This window comes from Phoca vitulina, unplaced genomic scaffold, assembly GCF_004348235.1.
Source record: "Phoca vitulina isolate PV1807 unplaced genomic scaffold, GSC_HSeal_1.0 scaffold22, whole genome shotgun sequence".
Lineage (NCBI taxonomy): Eukaryota > Metazoa > Chordata > Mammalia > Carnivora > Phocidae > Phoca > Phoca vitulina.
Window position 1 is genome coordinate 45,565,084 of NW_022589725.1, and position 25,657 is coordinate 45,590,740.

The following is a 25,657-nucleotide window of genomic DNA, read 5'->3' on the forward strand; positions in this document are numbered from 1 at the left end:
GAATAAATTTGTGGAGTTTGACATGAAGCCAGTCTGTAAGAAGTGCTATGAGAAATTTCCGTTGGAGCTGAAGAAAAGACTTAAGAAACTAGCTGAGACCTTAGGAAGGAAGTAACTTCCTTTATTTGTTTTTTCTCTTCTATGCAAAGAAAAGAGATTACCAACATTACTTGACTTGATCCACCCTATTTAAAGCTGTATCTCAAAATAGTTGAGTGAAGAGGGCCTCATATATGAATGGTTTTCTTCATCTCCTTCTTCTCATTAAAAAAGAAAAAAAGCCTGTGTAATCATATTTAAAACACAGAAGAAGTCAAGATTTGCTTTTGTTAATAACCCTTATCAATTCATCGAAATGTAGATTGTACTTAACAGCAAAAAACACATGGTTTAGATGTTAGATTTTAACTAAGGTCCAAAAAAATTAATTTAACTTCTAAAAATGAAAGTAGGGAGTCAGCTTTCACATGGCTCAGATAAAAAATAGAAACATTATTTTACTTTGTATTTGAAAGAAAAATAATTCCAACTGCTGTTGGAGAGAAGGAAAAAAAATAACCAGCCAAGAAAAACAAATCTTACAGAATCTGAGTATGTTTATCAGATTAGTAGCTAGTAGCCATAAAATGAATATACACATTACTAAGACAAAAAAGTGCATTCAGAACTACTTGATTTCATTTTTGTTAAATGCAATAATTATGCTTAGTTTATATTTTGTTCTCCTTATGAACTTCTTCCTTAGTACAATTACTTAACACAGTAGTTATAGCTAGCTAATAGTATGCCTTTTTAAATTTTGTGCAAAAAAATTTATACTAGGCATTTGAAAATTCAGTATACTTTACAATATTGGAAAAAATGAAGTATTTTTTAACGTATTTACAGCAATTATGCTTCTAAGCTTAAGGTCAAAGATGTAGTTTTAGAATAGGACACGAAATTAAATTTTATGTAGCTTGATGTATCACTTAAAACAAGTGAATGTATATGTATTGGTCCTACTGCCTTTATAACTATGCTAATGTCTATGCTTTACACATAATCAAACTTGCCTTGCCTTAGAAAAACATAGGTTATTCAGGAATTCTAGCTGTTTCATGCAATACCAAAAATAAGTGCATTGATTGAGATTTGTAAACCCAAATTCCTCTGCCACAGCTATGGTGATACTTGATTTTTTATTTTTCTCTCCTTTTTTTTGGGAGAAAAAATTGAATTTAATTAATTGAAATTAATTTTTGTCATCTTGTTAGAAGAATGATATTGATAGGTGTTTCAAGTTTTTCATTTCAAATGTAATTGGATTTTATTTACTATAAGGAGGAGGTAAAAATGACACTTTTAAATTGGGAGGAGGGTGTTTAAATGTCAACTTTAGGTCAAAAGTAGTGTATTATTCTACTTTATAAAAAGTGTTTTTAGAAAGTTTATCCTGAAGTTTCTGGACCATTCTTTCTCGATAAACCTGTATGCAAAGCAAATTTTGTGAACATTTTTTCAATGTTGCTGCTGCTGTGTTATCATTTAAAAGAAAGTTCCCAAGATGGACTTTTAAGGAGGAAATTACTGGTTTTTAAAAAAATTGCTGAAATATTGTTTTGCCATTTAAAAAAAAAAAAAAACAACCTCAGGATGCTACCACTCTGCCATTAAAATATTTGTATGCATGTATTTTTTTTTAAATTTGTGCATGCACTTTACAGAGTAACTTCTATTTCGGTTTTCAGATAACTTATAACCAATACTTTTTACTGTTCTTTTAGAGTTCAAAGAATTATCAGTGGTTGAAAATAATCAATATATAGTTTGACTGTATGTACTCAGACGTTTAAAACAGTCTTTGCATCTGACAGTAAGAATCAAAATCCCTTCAGAATGCCTTTGTCAGCTAATACGTGACCAGCAAGGAAAACTTTGGAAGTATTTATTAAATATTATACTATGGATATAGGCAAAATAGTACAGGTTTTGCAATTTGGGATCTTGATGCTAAATTGTCAAATCCCCCTACACCAGAAATAAGGGACAGAAAGCAATTATTTACCCATATTCTTAATCACTTTGAAGATGCATGAACTGAGCTCAGCTGCTTTGTTTACGTATCTTACATAGCCCGGCCTCTCCTGCAGCCAGATGCGCACTGCTGTCTTTGCTCACTCCTCTTTTAAAATAGGAATTAATATTTCCTGGAAGTCCGATTTGGTAACCCTCTACAACTTTAGGGTATTTTGTCTAGATACAGTACTTCTTCGCTGCTAGGGGCTTCACTGGAGTCCTTACCTGTGGGAAAGGAGGAGGAAGTCAAAAAGTTGCAAGTGGAATAGAAGACAGCTTGGTCGAATTCATGATATTTTTCATGGGGTTTCCCCTGGCTGTGGAAAAACTCAGGCTAGTAAGCATTTCTCTCTTTAAAGTCCTACAAGGCAATTTGAAATAATTCATTGTTCTCACCCAATTTCTAAGTGCTCTTTTTCTTACCAAGCCTACTATAATCGGGGGAAATGCCTGGGTACAAGTAAAATATTCTTTGGATCATGTTCAAAGCCTTATTAACATTGTATCTAAAATGACAGGCCATTTTGCCTCACTTACTTGCCGAAATAGCCATTTCTAAGTTAAGAAAATTTTGAGGTAGGCTTACAGCATTCTTGTTGTATTTCATTTTAGATTGTAAGCTTGATGGCAGGGACACTATGCTGTTAATTGTGTTTTTACATAGCAACCACTGCAGTATACTCTTGGTGTTTAATAAATGTTCATAATTATTAAGAATAATCTTATTGTGCATTGTTTCATTTGAATGACTTTGAGACATGGAACTATGAGAAGATAGGACTAATGCTTAAGAAAACTGTTTTGGTGGGGTGCCTGGCTAGCTCAGTCAGTGGAGTGTGCAACTCTTGATCTCAGGGTTGTGAGTTTGAGCCCCATGTTGGGTGTAGAGATTACTTTAAAAAATCTTTTTTTTAAAGATTTTTTTATTTATTCATTTGAGAGAGAGAGAGACAGAGCACAAGCAGGGAGAGAGGCAGAGAGAGGGAGAAGCAGACTCCCTGCTGAGTTGGGAGCCCAATGCGGGGCTCGATCCCAGGACCTGGAGATCATGACCTGAGCTGAAGGCAAACACTCAACCATCTGAGCCACCCAGGCGCCCCCAAAAATAAAATCTTTATGGGGCACCTGGGTTGCTCAGTCAGTTAAACATCTGACTCTTGGTTTCAGCTCAGGTCATGATCTCATGGCTCGTGGGATCGAGCCTGGCGTCAGACTCTGCACTCAGCAAGGAGTCGGCTTGAAGGGTGCTCGCCCTCTGCCCTCCCTCCACTCTCTCTCTCTCTCTAAAATAAATAAATCTTTTTTAAAAAGGAAACTGTTTTGGAAACAACCTCAGTGTCCATCCACAGATGAATGAATAAAGAAATTGTGGTGTGTATACAGGCGCACACACACACACACGCGCACACACACACAATGGAATATTATTCAGCCATAAAAAAGGAAATCTTGCTATTTGCAACATGGGTAGAACTTGAGGGCTTTATGCTAAGTGAAATAAATCAGAAAAATAAATACCATATGATCTCATGGAATCCTAAAAGAAAAAACAATAACCCAACTCATCAATACAGAGAACAGATCAGTGATTGCCAGAAGCTGGGTGTTGGGGTGGGTGAAGTGGGTGAAGGGGATCAGAAGGTGCAAACTTCCAGTTATAAAATAAAGTCATGGAGGAGATGTACTATACAGCATGGTGACTATCGTTAATAATACTGTATTGTATATCTGAAAACTTATGAGAATAAAAAATTTTGTAATTATGTGTGGTGATGGATAACTAGACTTACTGTGATCATTTCACAAATACAGATATTGAATCATGTACATCTGATATAGAATGTCATAGGTCAATTATATATCAATTTTTTTTAAAGTTTCTCTTAAAAGTCATTTTAAATTTTTCCTATATGTAGTTTTTTTGGAACATAATTTAAGTAGTCATATCTACATCCATGTAAGAATATCAAATTAAACATTATATAAAGTTCACAAGGTGGGTTCCACAAATACTATCTTATTTAATCCTTAAAATCATATGGGTTACTTAAAATTCTTTCCACATTATAGCAGAGGAGCTGCAAACTGACATTAAGTAGGTCCTTTGAGGTTGCACGACTTAAAAATGGCATCTTCAGAATTTGAACCCAAGTATTCCTGTGATTCCAAATGTATAAATGTTTCTACTCTGTTACTTGTGGTGTGTGTGTGCGCGCGCGAGAGAGAAAATTGACGTGTTCTTGAATATAAAGTAGAAATATGCATGTTTGTGAATAAAAGAAAATGATCTGGTTACTGTGTGAGCCAAATCCCAGGACCATACAGAATAGTGGTGGAGTCTTCCCATTATTCACCATAATTCCTATATTTTTCATTTCTTAGCAAAGGAGATATCTTACATCTCCTTATATATGTATGTTAACATATCTTACTACATCCCTCAGCAAGGCCGGAGGCACTGTGTGGTGCTTTCGAGGGGCATTCCTCTTCCCGTGCACCATCCTTTCCTTGCCCTTCGTCCTCCTTGAACGTAGAGATTCAGGTTCTCTGTGATTTGAGTCTCGGACTCCTTTTCCTCCCCTGCGCGGGTGCAGAGCTTTGATTTCCTCCCGCCCAAGTGGGAGAGATGGGTAATCACAGCGCCACGTAGGAAGTGTTGCGAGGGTGAACGTAGGATTTTGCCAGATCCCAGCAGCAGAGGGGGAGGGAAGGCTCCTAGAGGAGCTGGATCTCCAGAGGGGAACATGGTCAGCCTGGCAGGGGAAGAGGCCAGGGGTGGGTGCCCCAGTGCTTGCTCGCTCTCTGTCTCTCTAAAATAAATCTTCAGAAAATGTTATTAAAATGGTTCTGAAGTGTTTTGTTTGGAGTTTTTTGGCAGGGAAGAAGGGGGACCGTATTCAATTCAGGTAGTGCTTTCCGGTTTGCCAAAGTTAATATTATGCTACAGTAATGGAAATGCTAGCTTTATTTTTTGAATGTGTTTTGTTAAATGGGTTAAATATGTATCTGCAATATTGTTTGCATCTTTGTTGTTGTTGGCAAATTTTCCTCCATCCGTGGAGCGCTGGTGAGATTTTTAAAGCAAGCTCCTATATAAATTCTCAGGAATTCTAACTTAGCAGAGTTGAAAGTAAAGCTCTGTTCCGGCTGTGCTCCCTAAACTGTGCTGTGATCACCCAAACCTGAAGATCTTACTGGGTGGATCATGAGTTCAGTGCCTCGGATTCACCCCCTCAGGTTCTAGAATCTCCAGTCAACGGGGGATTGCACAAGTGTGCTGATTTGCCTCACCTGACTCGACTTCTCCACTGGGGAGACCCCAGTGTCTGGGGAGGAAAAAATGTAATTTCTTCTCCCTTCTAAAACCTTGGGATTTCCTTCTTCACTTTCTAATCCTACTGTCATATTAGAATTTTTGATGTCACAAGATCAAGTAGGAGATGGCCACTTGATGACTGTCACTAATTGGTGCATAGGTCAAAAATGGCTTCTTAAATCTAAAATTGTACCGGCAGGCGACTGGGCTCTTATTCCCTACTAGAAATCTCAGCTGTGTTTTTACAGCCCAAGAAGAAGATCTCAATCCCCAAAATATTAGAGACAAGCATGAAAGGAGCAGCTTACTAAAAGGATATTTGTTCACCACATATCTTTGGCACCATGTTAAACCCCATAAGAGGGATTATGTTGGGGGTCAACATATCAGCATTTTGAAAATTATTCATACTGCTTTCCAGGTAATCCCCCCAAACCCCACATTTAATCAGGAGGTATTGTTCTTAAATGTTATTCTCTATTTTTGAAAACTTTACATGGCTATTTCCCTCTTTCAAATTGTAGATTCCTTCAGAGGACAGCTAGGGCCTTCTAATTTTGTGTACAATGATGAGTCCTAAACTATCTGGAACTAAGCTTTCTGGTAACTTCTACCAGAATACAGGCAAAAATGAGGGAACAAGAGCCTTAAAAAGACCAAAGGTTATTAAAGTCCACGCACTAACGTTCATAGGTCACTCGGAAAAATCCCCTAGGCCCTTGCTTGTCACCTGCTTAGTTCATACACAATTCTAATGAGTTTAATGAGTTTCCGATGCCAGATAAAAGGACACAAATTAGAACTGGGGAGAGGGTAAACCAAAAAGTAAACAAGCCTCAGTTTTCTGATCAGAAGACTAAAAACTGGAAGCTGCAGGAAACAAAAGTAACAGGGAAATTGCCAAGAGAGCTGCTTAGGGAAGTGAACCCACAAAGTTGTTTACGAACTTGGGGCTCCTTTCTGAGCTGCTCCCCTGCACGGACCTGGCCCTGCTCAATACACCAAAGACTGAGGCTGAACTGACAGACCACCGCCCGTGGTCCTCAACCGACCACTAGGTGGCACACAACTGGGACAGAACTTGAATAGCCCCGTCCACACTCTGGAAACTGAACTGACTTTTGAATCACAGACCACAGAAGGGGAGTTGGAAGTTGTGGTTTGAATCTAACCAGGTGGATTATCTGCCTCAACAAAAATATCTACATTCTCCAGAGGATTTAACTTAATTCAGTGATTTTTTTTTTTTTTTTTTTAGTATATTCATAATGTTAGTCAGCCATCCCCATGATTTAATTATAGGGTGATTCCATCACCCTAACAAGAGACCCCATACATGTTAGCAGTCACTCCCAATCCCACCTCTCATCCCTTAGCAACCACTGGCCAACTTTCTGTTATTTATGTGTTTATGAATTTGCATACTCTGGACATTTCATATAAATTGAATTATATAGGGATGCCTGGGTGGCTCAGTCGGTTAAGCGTCTGCCTTTGGCTCAGGTCATGATCTCAGGGTCCTGGGATCAAGCCCCCCATGGGGCTCCTTACTCAGAGGGGAGCCTACTTATCCCTCTGCCTGTCGCTTCCCCTGCTTGTACTCTCTCTCTGACAAATAAATAAACAAAATCTTTTTTAAAAATTGAATTATATAATATGTTGTCTTTGTGACTGGTTTCTTTGAGTTAGCATAATGTTGTCAAGGTTTATCCACATTGAAGCATACATCAGTTCTTCATTCCTTTTTTACCAGATAATATTGTTATACGGGCATACCACATTTTGTTTATAAATTTACAGTTGATGGACATTTGGGTTTTTTCCACCTTTGGCTGTTATGAATCATGCTGCTATAAACATTTGCATACAAGTTTTTTGTGGACACATATTTTCATCCAATTCATGAACATGGGATATCTTTCCATTTATTTGGATCTCCTTTAATTCCTTTTTAAAATGTGTACTTTTCAGTCTACAAATCTTACATTTCTTTGGTTAAATTTATTCATAAGTATTTTATTCTTTTTGATGCTATTCTATATGGAATTGTTTTCTTAATTTCATTTCCATTGTTCATTGCTATTTTACAGAAGACAACTGATTTTTAATTGATCTTGTATCATGCAACCTTGTTGAACTTGCTTATTAGCTCTAGTATTTTTTTTTTTTTTTTGAGAACTCTTGGGGTGCCTGGATGGCTCAGTCATTAAGCGTCTGCCTTTGGCTCAGGTCATGATCCCAGGGACCTGGGATCGAGCCCCACATCAGGCTCCCTCCTCGGCAGCAAGCCTGCTTCTCCCTCTCCCACAACCCCTGCTTGTGTTCTCTCTCGCGCTGTCTCTCTCTCTGTCAAAAAATAGATAAAAATCTTAAAAAAAAAAAACTCTTAAGAGTTTTCCATATATAAGATTATGTCATTTGTGAAAGAGGTATTTTTATGTCTTCCATTCCTATATGAATGCATTTTATTTGTTTTCCTTCCCTAATTGCCCTGGCTAGAACCTCCAGTATAATGTTAAACAGAAATAGTGAAAGAGGACATCTTTGTCTTGTTCCTTATCTTAGAAGGAAACCTTTCTACCTCTTGCCATTAAATATGATGTCAACTGTGGGGTTTTTTTGTAGATACCCTTTACCAGGTGAGGAAATTCTCCTCTGTTCCTACTTGGTTGATTATTTCTCTCATGAAAGGGATTGGGGTTTATTAAATGCTTTATTCTGAACCTGTTGCGATGATTGTGTGGTTTTGTCATTTAATTCTATTAACATTTTGTAATACATGGGTTGATTTTTGTATGTGAACCAACTTCACATTCCTGGGATAAGTCCTACTTGGTGTAATCCATTTTAGAAGCTGCTGGATTCAGTTTGCTTACATTTTGCTGAGGATTTTTGCATACATATTCATAAAGGATATCAGTCTGTACTTTTCTTTTGTTGTTTTTTCCTGCCTTTGGAATCAGAGTAATACTTTTGTCAGGGATTACATCAGAGAGTGTTCCATTCTCTTCTAATTTTTTGAAGAGTTTAAGAAGGATTGGCATTTATTCTTCTTTAAAAGTTTAGTAGAATTCATCAGTGAAGCCATTTGGTTCTGGGGCTTTTTGTTGTTGGGTGGTTTTTATTTTTATTTTTATTATTTTTTAAAGATTTTTATTTCTTTGTTTGAGAGAGAGAGTGCACAAGCAGGAGGGAGGGGCAGAGGAAGAGGGAGAAGCAGACTCTCCAATGAGCAGGAAGCCTGGGGCGGGGCTCAATCTCAGGACCTGAAGATCACCACCTGAGCCAAAGCAGCTGCTTAATGGATGAGCCACCCAGGCGCCCCTTATTTTTATTATTTTTTTAAAAGATTTTATTTATTCATTTATTTGAGAGAGAGAGAGAGAATGGAGGAAGGGGCCAAGGGAGAGGGAGAGAGAGAACCCACACTGAGCACAGAGCCCCACACAGGGCTCGATCCCACGACCCTGAGATCACAACCCAAGCTGAAACCAAGAGTCAGTAGCTCAAACGACTGAGCCACCCAGGTCGCCCTAGATGTTTTTTTAATTTCAATTCAATCTCTTGTATAGGTCTATTCACATTTTCTATTTCTTCTTGAGTCATTTTGGTAGTTTTTGTCTATGAATTATTCCACTTCATCTAAATTACCTAATTCAGGGCGCCTGGGTGGCTCAGTTGGTTAAGCGACTGCCTTCGGCTCAGGTCATGATCCTGGAGTCCCGGGATCGAGTCCCGCATCGGGCTCCCTGCTCGGCAGGGAGTCTGCTTCTCCCTCTGACCCTCCCCCCTCTCATGTGCTCTCTCTGTCTCATTCTCTCTCTCTCAAATAAATAAATAAAATCTTTAAAAAAAAAAAAAATAAATTACCTAATTCACAAGCATATGATTGTTCATAGTATTCCCTTACAATCCTTTTTCTTTCTGTAAGTCAGTATTAATATCCCTTCTTTCATTCTCAGTTTTAGTAATTTGAGCCTATTCTTCTTGGTCAATCAACTAAAATTTTGTCACTTTTCAAAATCTTTTCAAAAACCAACTTTTGGTTTTGTTGATTTTCTCTATGATTTTTTAAAATAATTTTTAAAAATTTAATTGTAGTAAAAAATGTATAACATAAAATTTACCATCTTAACCATTTTTAAGTGTACATTTCAGTAGTGTTGAGTATATTTGCATTGTTGTTAAACAGATCTCCAGAACTTTTTCATTTTGAAAAACTGAAACTCTACACACATTAAACAGCTCTCTGTTTCCTCCTCGTCCCTCCCTTGGTGACTGCCATTCAATTTGCTGTTTCTTTGAATCTGACTACTTTAGATACCTCATACAAGTGGAATCATACAGTATTTGCCTTTTGGTGACTGGCTTACTTCCCTTAGTACATTGTCCTCAAGCTTCATCCATGGGATAGTATGTGACAGGATTTCCTCTTTTTAAGGTTGAATAAAATTCCATTGTATATATAACCACATTTTTTATCCATTAATCTGTCAATGGACATATGGATTGCTTCTGCCTCTTGGTTATTGTGAATAAAGCTTTTAGGAAGATATGTATGCAAGTATCAATTCAAGATCCTGCTTTCACTTCTTTTGTATATATACACATAAATGGGATTGCTTGTTCATATGATAACTCTATTTTAATTTTTTGAGAAACTGTCATACTGTTTTCCATAGTGGTTACACTATTGTATACTCCTACCAACAGTCCACAAGGACTCCAATTGCTGCACATCCTCACCAACACTTGTCATTTCCTGATTTTTTTTTTTTTTTTGGATCGTAGCCATCTTAATTGGGCATAAGATGATCCTATTGATTTTGATTTTCATTTCTCTAATAATTAGTGACATTTAGCATCTTTCATATGATTGTTGGCCATTTGTATATCATCTTTGGAGAAATATCCAAGTTTTCTACCCATTTTTTTCCTTAGATTTTTTTTTTTTTTTAGTTTTCTCTATTATTTTTCTAGTCTCTATTTCACCAATTTCAGCTTTAATCTTTGTTATTTCCTTTCTTCAGCTTGCTTTATGTTTAGTTTGTTCTTCTTTTCTATGTCTTCTTTTTTTTTAAGATTTCATTTATTTATTTGACACAGAGAGAGAGAGAGCAGAAGCAGGGGGAAGGGCAGGCAGAGGGAAAGGGAGAAGCAGGCTCCTGCTGAGCAGAGAGCCCGACAATGTGGGGCTCAATCCCAGAACCCTGGGATCATGACCTGAGCTAAAGGCAGATGCTTAACTGACTGAGCCACCCAGGTGCACCCCCCCCCCCTTTTTTTAAGTAGGCTCCATGGCCAGCATGGAGCCCAACTCGGGGCCTGAACTCACGACCCTGAGATCAAGACCCAAGCCAATATCAAGAGTGGGACATCTAACCAACTGAGCCACCAAGGTGCCCCTTCTTTTTCTGTGTCTTATGGCACAGGTTTAGGTTTTTCATTTGAGATCATTCTTTTTAAATAAAGGAATTTTAAGGGGCACCTGGGTGGCTCAGTTGTTAAGTATCTGCCTTCAGCTCGGGTTATGGTCCCAGGGTCCTGGGATCGAGTCCCACATCAGGCTCCCTGCTCCACAGGAAGCCTGCTTCTCCCTCTCCCACTCCCCCTGCTTGTGTTCCTTCTCTCGCTGTGTCTCTCTCTCTGTCAAATAAATAAATAAAATATTTTTTTAAATAAATATAGGAATTTTCAGCTATAAATTTCCCTCTAAGTACCACTTTAACTTCATCCCATAAGTTTTGATATGTTGTATATTTATTTTCATTCAGCTCAAGATATTTTCTAATTTCCCTTGTGATTTCTTTTTTGACTCACTGATTATTTAGAAGTATGTTGTTTAGGGGCACCTGGTTGGTTCTGTTGGTTGAGCATCTAACTCTTGATCTCAGCTCGGGTGTGATCTCAGGGTGGTGAGTTCAAGCCCTATATTGCCATGCTGGGGATGGAGCCTACTTAAAAAAAAAAAAAAAAAAGTATGTTGTTTAATATGCACATATTTTTGAATTTCTAAGATTTCTTTCTGTAATTGACTTCTGCCTTCATTCCATTGTTGTGGGAAAACATATTTTTTATGAATTCAATTCTTTTAAATTTATTGAGTTTTGTTTTATGCCCTGGCATATGGTATACACTGGGGGATGTTCCATGTGCACTTCAGAGTAACATGCAATCTGCTGTTGTTGGGTAGAGTTTTCTGTAGATGTCTTTTAGATCTAATTTGTTTATAATGTTGTTAAAGTCTTCTATTCCCTTAGTGATCTCTCTCTAGTGGATCTACCTTTACTGTTCTTTAAAATATATTTGATGATTGAAAGAAAAAATTGTAAGATTGTTCAGCGCAGTTTACAATGCATGTAAATGTACTTTGAGACATCTAGAACATAAAGAGGGGAAGGTAAAGATATCTATATGGTCATTAGGTTTCTACAGTCTACTTGAAATGATACAGTATTCATTCTAAGCAGTCTACAAGTATATTGTAATCCCTAGAGCCACCATTAAAAAAAAAACTATGCAAAGTGATATATTCAAAGACAATAAATAAATTAAAACAAAATGAGAATATTATTATTCAAAATATTCAAATAACCAAAAAGGCAGAAAAGAGTAAACAGAGAAGTGAAAAATGGAACAAACAAAAACCATTTACTTGGTTTAATTAGGTAGATATAAATCCAAACATATCAATAATTACATTAAGTACAAATGGATTAAACATAACAACTAAAAGATATATATTGTCAGAGTGGATAAAACAATACCTAACTATATGCTGTTTAAGAAACCTACTTTAAATATAATGATATAGGTAGTTTAAAAGTAAAAAGATGGAAAACGAAATACCATAGGAACATTAATCAGAAGAGCTAGAGTAGACATATTAGTATCAGACAAAGTAGACTTCAGAGCAAAGAAAATCATCAGGGATAAAGAAGGATATTACATAATGGTAAAAGTGTCAATTCACTAACAAGACACAATAATCCTAAATGTGTTTGCATCTAACACCAGAGCCTCAAAATTCTGGAAGCCAAAACTGACAGAACTAAAGGAAAAAAGAGACAAATCCAAAATTATAGTTTGGGACTTAAATACTCCTCTCTCAATAATTGATATAACTAGTAGATAGAAAATCAATAAAGATACTGAGAATGGAACCGGACCATAACCAATTGGATCTAACTGACATTTATAGAACACTCAACAGCAGAATACACATTCTTTTCAAGTACACATGGAAGATTCACCAAAACAGACTATATCTTGGAATAAAAAAAGCAAACCTTAACAATTTTAAAAGAATTGAAACCAGGCAAAGTATATCCTCTGACCTTAATGGAAGTAAACTAGGAATCGAAAAAACAAATGAAACAGGAGAATCTCTAAACATTTGGAAGTTAAACAACAGACTTCTAAATAATTGATGGATCAAAGAGAAAATCTCAAAGGAAATTAGAAACTATCAGTATCCCTCATAGAGGGAACATACCTCAATATCATAAAAGCCATATACGAAAAACACACAGTGAATAGCACCCTCAATGGGGAAAACCTGAGAGCTTTTCCCCTAAGATCAGGAACCCAGCTGGGATGTCCAGTCTCACCACTGCTATTCATCATAGTACTAGAAGTCCTTGCCTCAGCAATCAGACAACAGAAAAATAAAATGCATCCAAACCGGCAAAGAAGTCAAATTCTCAGTCTTTGTAGATGACATTATACTCTATGCAGAAAACCCAAAAGATTCCACCCAAAAATTGCTAGAACTGATACAGGAATTCCACAAAGTTGCAGGATATAAAATCAACGTACAGAAGTCAGTTGCATTTCTATACACTAACAATGAGGCAGAAGAAAGAGAAATCAAGGAGTGGATCCCATTTACAATTGCACCCAAAACCATAAGGTACCTAGGAATAAATCTAACCAAAGAGGTAAAGGATCTATACTCTGAAAACTATAGAGCACTTATGAAAGAAATTGAGACCAACATAAAGGAATGGAATAACATTCCATGTTCATGAATTGAAAGAACAAATATTGTTAAAATGTCTATGCTACCCAAAGCAATCTACACATTTAGTGCAATCCCTATCAAAATACCATCAACATTTTTCACAGAGCTGGAACAAACAATCTTAAAATTTGTATGGAACCAGAAAAGACCCCAAATAGCCAAAGGAATGTTGAAAAAGAGAACCAAAACTGGAGGCATCACAATTCTGGACTTCAAGCTGTATTACAAAGCTGTAATCATCAAGACAATATGGTACTGGCACAAAAACAGACACATAGGGGCACCTGGGTGACTCAGTCATTAATCGTCTGCCTTCGGCTCAGGTCATGATCCCAGGGTCCTGGGATCGAGCCCCACATTGGGCTCCCTGCTCAGCGGGAAGCCTGCTTCTCCCTCTCCCACTCCCCCTGCTTGTGTTCCCTCTCTCACTGTGTCTCTCTCTGTCAAATAAATAAATAAAATCTTTTTTAAAACACACAAAAACAGACACATAGATCAATGGAACAGATAGAGAACCCAGAAATGGACCCTTAACTTTATAGTCAACTAATCTTCGACAAAGCAGGAAAGAATATCCACTGGAAAAAAGACAGTCTCTTCAACAAATGGTGTTGGGAAAATTGGACAGCCACATGCAGAAGAATGAAACTGGACTATTTGTTTACACCATACACAAAAATAGACTCAAAATGGATGAAAGACCTAAATGTGAGACAGGAATCCATCAAAATCCTAGAGGAGAACACAGGCAGCAACCTCTTTGACCTTGGCCGCAGCAACTTCTTCCTAGAAATATCACCAAAGGCAAGGGAAGCAAGGGTAAAAATGAACTATTAGGACTTCATCAAGAGAAAAAGCTTCTGTACAGCAAAGGAAATAGTTGACAAAACCAAGACAATTGACAGAATGGGAGAAAATATTTGCAAATGTCTTATCAGATAAAGGGCTAGTATCCAAGATCTAGAAAGAACTTATCAAACTCAACACCCAAAAAACCAAATAATCCAGTCAAGAAATGGGCAGAAGACATGAACAGACATTTCTCCAAAGAAGACATCCAAATGGCCAACAGACACATGAAAAAGTGCTCAACATCACTTGACATCAAGGAAATCCAAATCAAAACCTCAATGAGATACCACCTCATACCAGTCAGAATGACTAAAATGAACAAGTCAGGAAACAACAGACGTTGGCGGGGATGCGGAGAAAGGGGAACCCTCCTACACTGTTGGTGGGAATGCAAGCTGGTGCAGCCACTCTGGAAAACAGTAAAGAGGTTCCTCAAAAAGTTAAAAATAGAGTTACCCTACAACCCAGTAATTGCACTACTAAGTATTTACCTCAAAGATAAACAATGTAGTGATCTGAAGAGGCACCTGCACCCCAATGGTTATAGCAGCAATGTCCACAACAGCCAAACTGTGGGAAAAGCCCAGATGTCCATCAACAGATGAATGAATAAAGAAGATGTGATATATATATAATGGAATATTACTCAGCCATCAAAAAGAATGAAATCTTGCCATTTGCGACAACATGGTTGGAGCTAGAGCGTATTATGCTAAGCAAAATAAGTCAGTCAGAGAAAGACAAATACCATATGCTTTCACTCATATGTGGAATTTAAGAAACAAACAGATGAACATAGGGGAAGGAGAGGAAAAATAAAATAAGATGAAAACAGACAAGGAGACAAATCATAAGAGACTTTTAACTCCAGGAAACAAGCTGAGGGTTGCTGTGGGGAAGTGGGTGGGGGATGGGGTAATCAGGTGATGGGCATTAAGGAGGGAACTTGATGTAATGAGCACTGGGTATTATATGCAACTGATGAATCCCTAAATTCTACCTCTGAAACTAATAATACAGTCTATGTTAATTAAACTGAATTTAAATTAGAAAGGATAATAAAAGAAAATATCAATATCCCTTAACTTAGATGCAAAATCCTCAACAAAAATCGGCAAATTGAATCAAGTAGTATATAAAAGGTTAATCTGCATTCAGCCACAGAAAGCCATAAAATTCTGGAAAATGCTATACCATGAAGGGACCTTGAAAACATCATGCTAAGCCAAATAAGCTAGACAAAAAGGACAATTACTGTATAGTTCCAGGTATATGAGGTAATAGGCAAATTCATAGAGACATAAAGTAGAATAGAGGTTACCAGGGCCTGGGGGAAATGGGAAGTTAATTGTTTAATGGGTACAGAGTTTCTATTTGGGACAATAAAAAAACTTTTGGAAATGGTAGTGGTGGTGGTTGCACAAGATCATGAATGTACTTATTGCCAATGAATTGTACATTTTAAAATGGTTAAAATGGTAAATTTTATGTTATGTGTATTTTACCACAATAAGCAAACAAGCAAAACACATCACAACCATGTGGGATTTATCCTGGGAATTTGAGGATGGTCTAATATTTAAAAATTAATCAATGTAATCATATTAGCAGCTTAAAGAATGTCCATTCATGATAAAAACTGTTAGCAAATTAGGAATAGAAAGAAATTTCCTTAACCTGATAAAGGCATCTACCTAAACCTATAGCTAACATGACACTTAATGGTGAAAGTCTTTCCCCTTAAGATCAAAAACAAGGAAAGAATGTTCTCTCTCACAGGTCTTATTCAATATTGTACTAACAGTCCTAGACCATGAAATAAGGCAAGATAAAGAAATAAAAGGCATACAGATTGAATAACATGATTGTCAGTGTGTAAAACCTCAAGTAACCTACAAAATACTTCCTACAACTAAAAGGTACATTTTTTTTTTTTTAAGATTTTATTTATTTGACAGAGAGAGAGAGACAGCAAGAGAGGGAACACAAGCAGGAGGAGGCGGGAGAGGGAAAAGCAGGCTCCCCACTGAGCAAGGAGCCCAACACGGGGCTCAATCCCAGGACCCCAGGATCATGACCTGAGCCGGAGGCAGACGCCCAACGACTGAGCCACCCAGGCGCCCCCTAAAAGGTACATTGAACAATGTCACAGGATACAAGTTCAACATAAAAAATCAACTGTATTTCTCTATACTAACAATGAGCAATTGAAAGCCAAAATCTAAAAAATAATATCATTTACAGTCACTCTATGAAAAATGAAATAGCTGTAGTCCAACAAAATATGTATAGGATGTATATGCTTAAAACCACAAAATATTGGTTGGAATTGTAGAAGAAATTTTGACAGAGTCATACTACTTGAGGAATTCCACTACTTGATTTTTAAGACATATATAGCTAGGGGTGCCTGGGTGGCTCAGTTGGTTGAGCAGTCGACTCTTGATTTTAGCTCAGGTCATGATCTCAGGGTCCTGGGATGGAGCCCCATGTCAGGCTCCACGCTCATCAGGGAGTCGGCTCAAGGATTCCCTCTCTCCCTCTCCCTTTGCCAACCCCTGCCCCACTCTCATGTGTGTTCTCTCTCTCAAATAAATCTTTAAAAAAAAAAGATATATATAGCTAGCATAATCAAGACTGTGAAGTATCTGCAAAAAGATACATAAATCAGGTGCGCCTGGGTGGCTCAGTCAGTTAAAACACCAACTCTTGATTTTGGCTCATGATCTCAGGTCATGATCTTAGGGTCATGAGTTCGAGGCCTTCATGGAGCCTGCTTAAGATTCTCTCTCTCCCTCTGCCCCTGCCAGCTCATGCCCCCCCCCCTTTTCTAAAAAAAAAAAAAAAAAGAAAGATACACAAATCAGTGAAACAAAACAGTCCAGATATATTCTCGAGCTAATACGGTCATCTAATTTCTACAAAGAGGCAATAATAATTAAATGGAGAAAGGATAGTCCTGGAATAATTGTACATCCATATGCAAAAAACCCCCCAAATTCTTGACAAAAATTAACTCAAAGTGGATCATATATATCAATAAAAGGGTAAGATGTGGAAGAAAACCTTTGTGACTAGAGGTTACGCTAAGAGTTCTTAGATATGACATCAAAAGCATGATTCATAAAAGAAAAAAAATTGAAAGTTGAACTTTACCAAAATAAAAAATGTTTGCTTTGTGGAAGACACTGTTTAGAAAATGAAATAATCTATAGGCTGAGAGAAAGATGTTTGCCCATCACATATCTGATAGAGAACTTGCCATCGGAACACATAAATCCTCTCAAGCCTCAACACTAAGATTACAAACAACTGATTAAAATATGGGCAACAAATAAAACACAGTTTACCAAACAAGATATATGGATGGCAAATATGTCTGTGAAATAATGTCCAACAATACTGCCTACTAAGGGATAAAATAAAACCATGATGACATCTGCTACATACTTTTTAGAATGGCTTAAACAAAAAAACACTGACAATACCAAGTGATGACAATGATGCAGAGCACCTAAATCTCATATATTTCTGATGGGAAAGCAAAAATGATATAGCTGCTCTAGAAAACACTTTGGCAGTTTTCTATAATGTTAAACCTAACACCCACCATAGGACCCACCAGTCCCACTCCTGAGTCTTTATAGTAGGTGTAAGTGAAGTTTTCCTTAAAGGGCCAGAAAAGTAAGTATTTTAGGCTTAAGGACATAGGTCTCTGTCACAACTACTCAACAGTGTCACAGTAGTGCAAAAGCGGCTAGAAGACAGGTATGTAAATGAATGGGTGAAGCTGTGTTACAATAACATTTTATTTGCAGAAATGGCAGGCAGCCCACAGGCCATAGTTTGCTACCTCTTGGCCTAGAGAAATGAAAACTGTGTTCATTGAAAAACATGTATACAAATGTTTATAGCAGCTCTATTCATAATTACCAGAAATTGGTTAACAACCCGAACGTCCTACATATGGTAAATGGATAAACCTGTAGTACATTCATACACGGACTATTACTCAGCAATGAGGGAGAATAACCTATCGATACATGCAAGGACTTCGATTAATTTCAAAGGCATTATCTGAGTGACATAAGCTAGTATCAAAAGGTTACATACTGTATGATTCCATTCATATGATATTCTTGAAGAGACAAAACCAGAGTATAAAGAAATGATCAATGGTAAGGGTTGAATGTGGGGTGTGACTTGAAAGTAATAATGGGAATGAATCTTGGGGGATGAGGAATTGTTCTGTATCCTGATTGTAGAAGTGATTCCATGCATCTATACATCTCAAAAGTTATAAACCTATACACCCCCAAAAGGGCAGTTTTTTGAGATTATTATTTACCATTAATACCAACATCAATTCTCCTTATTAAAACGAGAGTAATCATCATTTTGTGCCTTCATTTCCTTACCACCTAATTCCTTCTTAGCCATTTGCATGCTGTTTCTTGTCTGCACCATTTCTTTCAAAAATCAACTTTTAGGAAGCAAGTCTAAAGAGTTTTTCTCAGTCATCATTCCTGATTTTTTTTTTAAAGATTTATTTATTTTAGAGAGAGAGAGAGTGTGTGTGTGAAAGCAGGAGCAGGAGGGGCAGAGGAAGAGGGAGAGAGAATCTCAAGCAAATTCTGCACTGAGCACAGAGCCTGACATGGAGCTCCATCTCATGATCCCAAGATCATGACCTGAGCCGAAACCAAGAGTTGGACGCCTGACTGTGCCACCCAGGAGCCCATGGTCCTCAGCCTGACATGGGGCTCAACCTCACCACCTTGAGATCAGGACCTGAGCCAAAACCAAGAATCTGATGCTTAACTGACTGTGCCACCCAGGCTCCCCTGTTCCTATCTTTTTGTAGCATTTTATGCTGTTGATTATTCTCTCCTTAAAGCTCTGCTTTTTGGCTTCTGGGATGCTGTACTTTTTGGATTTTCCTTCAGCCATGTTGAGTGCTACAGTTACATAACCTCTTCCTTTTTATGTTTAATGTCTGAACAACAAGTGACAGAATTATATAGAACTGTGCTGTCCAACACACTAGACACATGGCACTTGAGCACTTGAAATGTTGTTACTGCTACTGAGAAATGAAGTTTTAAATTTGATTTAATTTAATTAATTTAAAAACTTGATATCTGGTGCTCACTTCTGCAGCACATATGCTAAAATTGGAATGATAGAAGATTAATTAGCATGGCTCCTGAGCATGGATGACATGAAAATTTGTGAAGCATTCCATATCTAAAAATAAACAAATATATAAACAAACAAACTTGATATTCAATTCAATTCCTGAAAACTTCTAGGTATGTCTGGAACAACTTGGGTATATTAACCTATTTTTTCAACCCTAAATCTAATCTAAATCTAAATACAGATCGAGTATTTTTGATGAAATCTTGGCATCTGAATTAAGATGTAAATGTAAAATATACACCAAATTTTAAATGCTTAGTACAAAAAAGAATGTAAGATATCTTATTAACAATTTGTTTATATTAATTGCATGTTGAAATTATAATATTTTAAGTATATTGGATTGAATAAAAGATTATTAAAATTGATTTCTCCTGTTCCTTTTTACTTTTTAAAGTGTGACTTCTAGATTATTTTAAGTTACATGTTGGGTCACATTATATTAGACAGCACTGATTTGGGGGATTCAGTTCCCATAGATACATACATACACACATATGTACGTGTATATATATACACACATATACACATACATATAGATATATACATACAAATGCATATACATACGTGTGTGCGTGTATTCCTTAATTTATTATTTGTACAAGCTCTGCCTCACATAATTCCAGGCAGGGTTGTGTTGTCATGTGATAGCTCCAAATCCTTTCTCAGTTGATGGGTGGAAGATCCATTCCTGCACGTGAAAGACAGTTTAGGTTGTATGGATGTCGAGAGCAGCATGTGCAAAAGCCTCTATTTTCAGAGATGAAATCAAAGCAAAAGTTTTAAAATGAAAATAACTTATGTCCAAGAACCAAAAAATGGCAATGCACAGTCATGTTGGTTCCTTTTGTCTCTGAGGTTCTTTATGAACATTTTAAATCTCATCATGTCTATTAAGTTCAAAAGCCATGAGAATATTCAAAATGCTGTCTACAAAAGTTTACGATTACTGTAGAATCATACAAATTGGGAACACAGAAAATGATGGGATGAACTGACAGTATGAATGGTTCTGAAAAAAAAGGAATCATGTGATATATGAAAGCTGTGTCTGCAGTTGATGATAATTAGCAATAGAGGCTAGAGGTGTTTGAGATGAGAGAAACTTGTTTGATCAGCATCAATGTTAAATGCCTGTTAGTTCAATTAGTTAAGAAGTTGAGGACTCCGATTAATCAGGTAAAACTGCTGCTAATGAAAAATGTCATAAGCCAAATATTTCTATGGATTCAACCGTCATTTGAATTGAATTTGCAATGCATCAACATGAGTAATGGAGCCATTAGAGAGGAATTCATCCCCCTGCTAAGGAGTTCCTTGTAGAGAACATTACAGTTACACGTGTGATTTCGGGGGTGGGTAATTACTTGTGAGAAATTTGGATGTAACTGGTTTATGCTGGGAAAAGATGTGGGCTAGAATGGACATCATCATGGAGAATGTCTATTTTGAAAGCCCAGAAGGTCAGACTCATCTTCCCATTTGGTGAAAACTGAGGTTTTTTTTTTTTTTTTTAGATTTAATTAATTTTAGCGAGGGGGGTGAAGGGGAAGAGGGAGAGAAAATCTCCAGCAGACTTCCTGCTGAGGGACGCCTGGGTGGCTCAGTCATTGAGCATCTGCCTTCGGCTCAGGTCATGATCCCAGGGTCCTGGGATCGAGCCCCGCATCGGGCTCCCTGCTCAGCGGGAAGCTTGCTTCTCCCTCTCCTACTCCCCCTGCTTGTGTTCCCTCTCTCGCTGTCTCTGTCAAATAAAATCTTTAAAAAAAAAAAAAAGACGACTTCCTGCTGAGCCCAAAGTGAGGGCTCTATCCCACAACCCCCGAGATCATGACCTGAGCCGAAATCAAGAGTCAGACGCTTAACATACTGAGCCACCCAGGTGCCCCCAAAATTTATGTTTTGAGGCATAATAAATGTACTTAAGTCATCTGAGTTCCTCAAGAAGATTCTCCTTTTGGCCCACTCCTTTTCAGTTTATTTGACTTAAACAGATTAATGGTAGTGATTTTACCAGGTAAGTGTGGTTGGGAAAGTTGCTTACTGTTCCCTCCCTTGGTTTTCTATCTATAAAACCAAGGATAATAAAAATAATAGTACCCTCCTGAAGCTGTTGAGAATTAAATGAGCTAATACATGAAATGTTAAGAAAAGGACATGGAACAGAGCAAGTGCTTACTTGTTAGCTATGGCTGTTATTACTAACATTCTTTCCAAGGTAAACTCATGGCTTCAACTGTCACCTCAGTTTTATGACTTCCAATCCATCACAGATCTTCATCCTACTATTCCATCTATATACTAGGCATCTCCACTTGGATATATATAAATGGCACCTAAAGCGAAATAAATCAACTATCTAAAATAGGATCTTCTATCCCAAACCACATTCTCTTTAAGTTTTATCTCTAATATACGTCACACTACTAATCTCAGAATCACTTCCTTTTATTCACATCCAGCATGATTGAGATAAAGGAAAATGCTCTCTTTCTCCCTTTATAAAGATAATCCTTGCTGATTGTAAAAAATTTGGAAAATATGGAAAAATCAAAAAGGAGAGACTGGGGAGATGGCCTGTAAGAGGTCAGGTTAATTCTAAGTGATTGGATAAAATTATGTTTTGTCTACATTAAAAAACGATAAAAATAAGGGTGGTTAAGTCAGTTAAGCGCCAGATTCTTGGTTTTGGCTGAGGTCATGATCTCTGGGTCTTGGCATTGGGCCGCAGGTGGGGCTCCACGCTGGGCTTGGAGCCTGCTTAAGATTCTCTCTTTCCCTCCCCCTCTGCACGCCACCCGCCCCACCCCCCATCCCCACTGTGCACATGGATGCTCTCTAAAATAAATAGAATCTTTAAAAAAAGACAAAAATTTTCCATAACATTTTAAACTTCCAGTTCAAAATTTCAACGTATTTCATTTGTTTGATATTTTCCCAGATAATTAAGACCCTACTGTATGTACACAGAGATATGATCTTTTTATACCTAATGTCTTCACCACTGAAATTTTCTAAAACATTTTAAACTAAGATTTTAAAATTCAAATTTCCAAAGTAAACTTTAATGACTTGTTTTTGTTTTAGGGCTACAATAGATACTCAGATATTCCTGAGGATAATAATTCAATTCTTCCAAGTTTTCTTCTGCTCTTTGTTTTGCTTCCTCCGGTACTTGTTCTAAACTGGTTATTACACTGGATATTCTAAAAAGCCTGCTGGTACCTTGTTTTCTGTAGTGAAAAGATGAATGAAGGGGCTGTGTAGGTGAGTTTAGAGTTCTCTGCCTTCATCCATGGTAGAACAATTGAGGAAGTCCCACTTATGTGAACATAAATTGTTAGTAGGTGTCATCTCACTTCATTTGCACTGCTTCGGGGGTCCTAGCCCAAAATGATTTTGTAGGAAAGAAAATTATTGTTGTACATTAATAAAATTTTGCTTGTTTTAAATTGCTCTCAAGAACAGAATGATTATAAAATAGAAGTGTTTTTTTCTTTTTAAAAAGATTTTATTTATTTGACAGAGGGAGACACAGTGAGAGAGGGAACACAAGCAAGGGGAGTGGGAAAGGGAGAGGGAGAAGCAGGCGCCCCAGAAGTGTTTTTCTTATAAAAAAGAACAGGTGTGGAGGATGTATCTGACCACAAAAATACAAAGAACTCTAAACCTCCTTTTCAAATTAAACTGTGTAATTTCATAAATCAGATAATTTAACCAAAACAAAATACTGTTTTTAAAAATGGTAACTGTATTTTTTATTGTTGAAATATAATTTGAATTCAAAGAAGTATTTTCCAGACCTGATGTAAGTTCAAAAGTATCACCAATTTGACATTGTTTTTATTTTTTAAAAGATTTTACGTATTTATTTGACAGAGAGAGAGAGATCACAAGTAGGCAGACAGGCAGGCAGGCAGAGGGAGAGGGAGAAGCTGGCTCCCTGCTGAGCACCGAGCCCAACGCCGGGCTGGATCTCAGGAGACTGGGATCATGACAGGAGCCGAAGGCAGATGCTTAACCGACTGAGCCACCCAGGCTTTGTTTTTAAATTATCAGAATATCTGACTTCTTTAATAAGTTGATTTATTTCTGTTCTGAGAAAGCCATTCAATAAAACAGTCTTGGGGTGCGGGTTGGGAGAAAGTAAATAATTTTGAAGATTTGGAAAATACAGATGACATGCTGACACAATTACTATAAACATTTTGGTATATACTGTTCTGCTATTAAAATATATATATATTTATATATATATAAAAATCTGGGGGGCTCTTCAAATTATACAATTATAATCGTCCAAAAACAGTATCTGTGGCCTACCTTTTAATTATGCACTTTTAATTTTCTCACATATTCTTTCAAAATACATGAATTTTAACATGTATGCTTCCGTATTCACACGTGTCCGACATATATTTAACCAACAGCCTCCAGAAAGGTGTTTCCAATTTACACGCTCACCAAAATGGCCTGAGTGCTTTTCCCTTCCACAGCATCACGTAATTAAAATTAAGAAGAAACGGCCCAAAGTTTTGAGAATCCATCCGGTAAAACATCGTCCCGCTGATCTAGTTACTAGCCCTTGGTCCGAGCGCGGTCTTGAACTTTCCCTTCCCGCGTCTCACAGCCGACTCTCTCACAGAGAATATCCGACCTGGCGTCTGCAGGACCACGCAGAGCCTAGGGCGGGGCCGGCCAGAGGGCTACGAGCGGCGGGAGAGACGCCGACGTCGGCGTGGCGCACAGTGCTGATGCAACACGCACGCGGGGCGGGGCGGGCCGCTTGTCGGCCGGCGACGGCGCTGCGTCACGGGTTTTCCGGCGCTTTGCTCCTGGAGACGGCGACCGCTGTGGGCCTCGGCTTTGGCCTCCCGCGCCCAGGGAGTCAGGTCTCGGCGCGATGAGGCGCAGCAAGGCCGACGTGGAGCGGTATATCGCCTCGGTACAGGGTTCCATCCCGTCGCCCCGAGAGGTGAGCGGGTCCTGGAGAGCCGGGCGGCCTCCGCCCTGGCCCTGCCGCGGCCCCGCGCAGCGCCGGCGTCATGGCTCCTGGCGGCCGCCGCTCCCTGGCGCGTTGAGGCGCCGGCCGGCTCCCGCGGTCCGGTGGGCGGCGTGGCGCTCGCGAGCTCGGGGGCGGGGAGGGGGGGGGAGGCCGCGGCAGGCTGCCGTTGGCGCCAGCTCTTCCTCTTTCTCCTGGCCTGCTCCTGACGGTCCTTATTCGCGGGCCCATCCCGTCCCGGGGTTTCTCGGCTGCGTCGGCGCGGCCTCGTCACCGGGGCTCCGGAGCTTGCCATTTGCGGCGGGGTTTCTTCTCGTCTCCCGGACAGTTTATCGCTGCGGCGGAAGCGGCACCTTCCAGGCTTTGGAGGTCGATGGAACCCAGCGGGGGACTGACGCAGCTCCGGGGTGGGCTTTTACTGCGGTGACGGTGACGGGCAACCATCATAGGCATCCAGCGGACCGGTGCAGGGGTAGCCACACTTACAACTCCCTGACAGACCGCGCAAATGACACTGGTAGACCCCCCTATTTTGAGGCATCTGTCGTGCGTTTATAAGGATTCTGCCCCTCCTCTTCACACTCCCACTCTCCCATTCCCAGCACTCTTAAGAGGCTTCTTTTATTTGCCTTTATTTTTTTTAAAACGCAGTCTTGGGTATTCTGAATTTCTTACAGGCCGTTGTTACTATGGCTTAAAATTTTTAATCTTTTTGACAACATGCTCAGCGTATTTTTTCTCTTTTAAGATAATGTAGCAGATATATTTTGGGTTTTTCAGAATTTTAGTGATTGGATGTGGAGGGTGAGGAAAAAGGCTAAGGGTGGTGTGCACAGGATCTTGAGTCAGTTTGCTTGGGAGTTGAATCACAGCACTGCCATTTATTTATAAGCTGTGTGATTTGAGGCAAGTTAAACTTAATAAGTTGGAGTAATGGTATTGGTAGGAGTATATAGGATGACTCATGGTAAACATTTAGGGCAATGCCTGGCACATAGTAAGCACTAAACGTTGATGTTAAAAGGACAGTCATTCAAGGTCTCTTCTGGGTAAGGGCCTATGAGAATAAAGATGTGTGAGGAAATGAAAAGAAACCCAGGGATGAACATGGTTATAATAGCTGCATAATTGTATCTTTAACAATATAGTAGGCATATGTCTTTGTAGGATTTTGGTAATGGGTCTGATTTAGTTTCTTTTAGGA

General features: G+C 38.4%; 2 protein-coding genes, 1 long non-coding RNA gene and 1 other non-coding gene across 15 annotated transcripts in view; 3 read left to right on the top strand and 1 right to left on the bottom strand.

The window, feature by feature from the left end:
- Positions 1 to 2,756, top strand: part of LIMS1 (LIM zinc finger domain containing 1) — a 156,836-nt gene extending 154,080 nt beyond the window's left edge. For 7 of the 10 annotated variants that reach the window (XM_032419459.1, XM_032419461.1, XM_032419462.1 and 4 more), the window contains one exon: positions 1 to 2,756. Coding sequence is in view for 4 of the 10 variants with exons in the window: in XM_032419464.1 (XP_032275355.1) it covers positions 1 to 115 (115 nt within the window). In the remaining 6 variants the exon portion in view is untranslated. The other 3 variants (XM_032419455.1, XM_032419456.1, XM_032419457.1) reach the window with 2 other exon arrangements.
- LOC116641648 lies at positions 2,199 to 24,151 on the bottom strand. Its single transcript, XR_004301212.1, has 3 exons — positions 23,775 to 24,151; positions 20,019 to 20,142; positions 2,199 to 2,283 (listed from the first exon to the last, which is right to left on the bottom strand). It is a non-coding gene; the product is annotated as an uncharacterized LOC116641648 (long non-coding RNA).
- LOC116642107 lies at positions 19,394 to 19,500 on the top strand. Its single transcript, XR_004301294.1, has one exon. It is a non-coding gene; the product is annotated as a U6 spliceosomal RNA (small nuclear RNA).
- Positions 24,152 to 24,239: 88 nt separating the features above from the next.
- The window catches only part of LOC116641645 (E3 SUMO-protein ligase RanBP2), an 81,523-nt gene continuing 80,105 nt past the window's right edge, over positions 24,240 to 25,657 (top strand). The window contains exon 1 of one of the 3 annotated variants that reach the window (XM_032419451.1): positions 24,240 to 24,426. In XM_032419451.1, coding sequence (XP_032275342.1) covers positions 24,355 to 24,426 — 72 coding nt within the window. In that variant the 5' untranslated portion in view covers positions 24,240 to 24,354. Of the gene's footprint in view, positions 24,427 to 24,617; positions 24,861 to 25,657 lie in introns of those variants that run through there. The other 2 variants (XM_032419452.1, XM_032419454.1) reach the window with 2 other exon arrangements.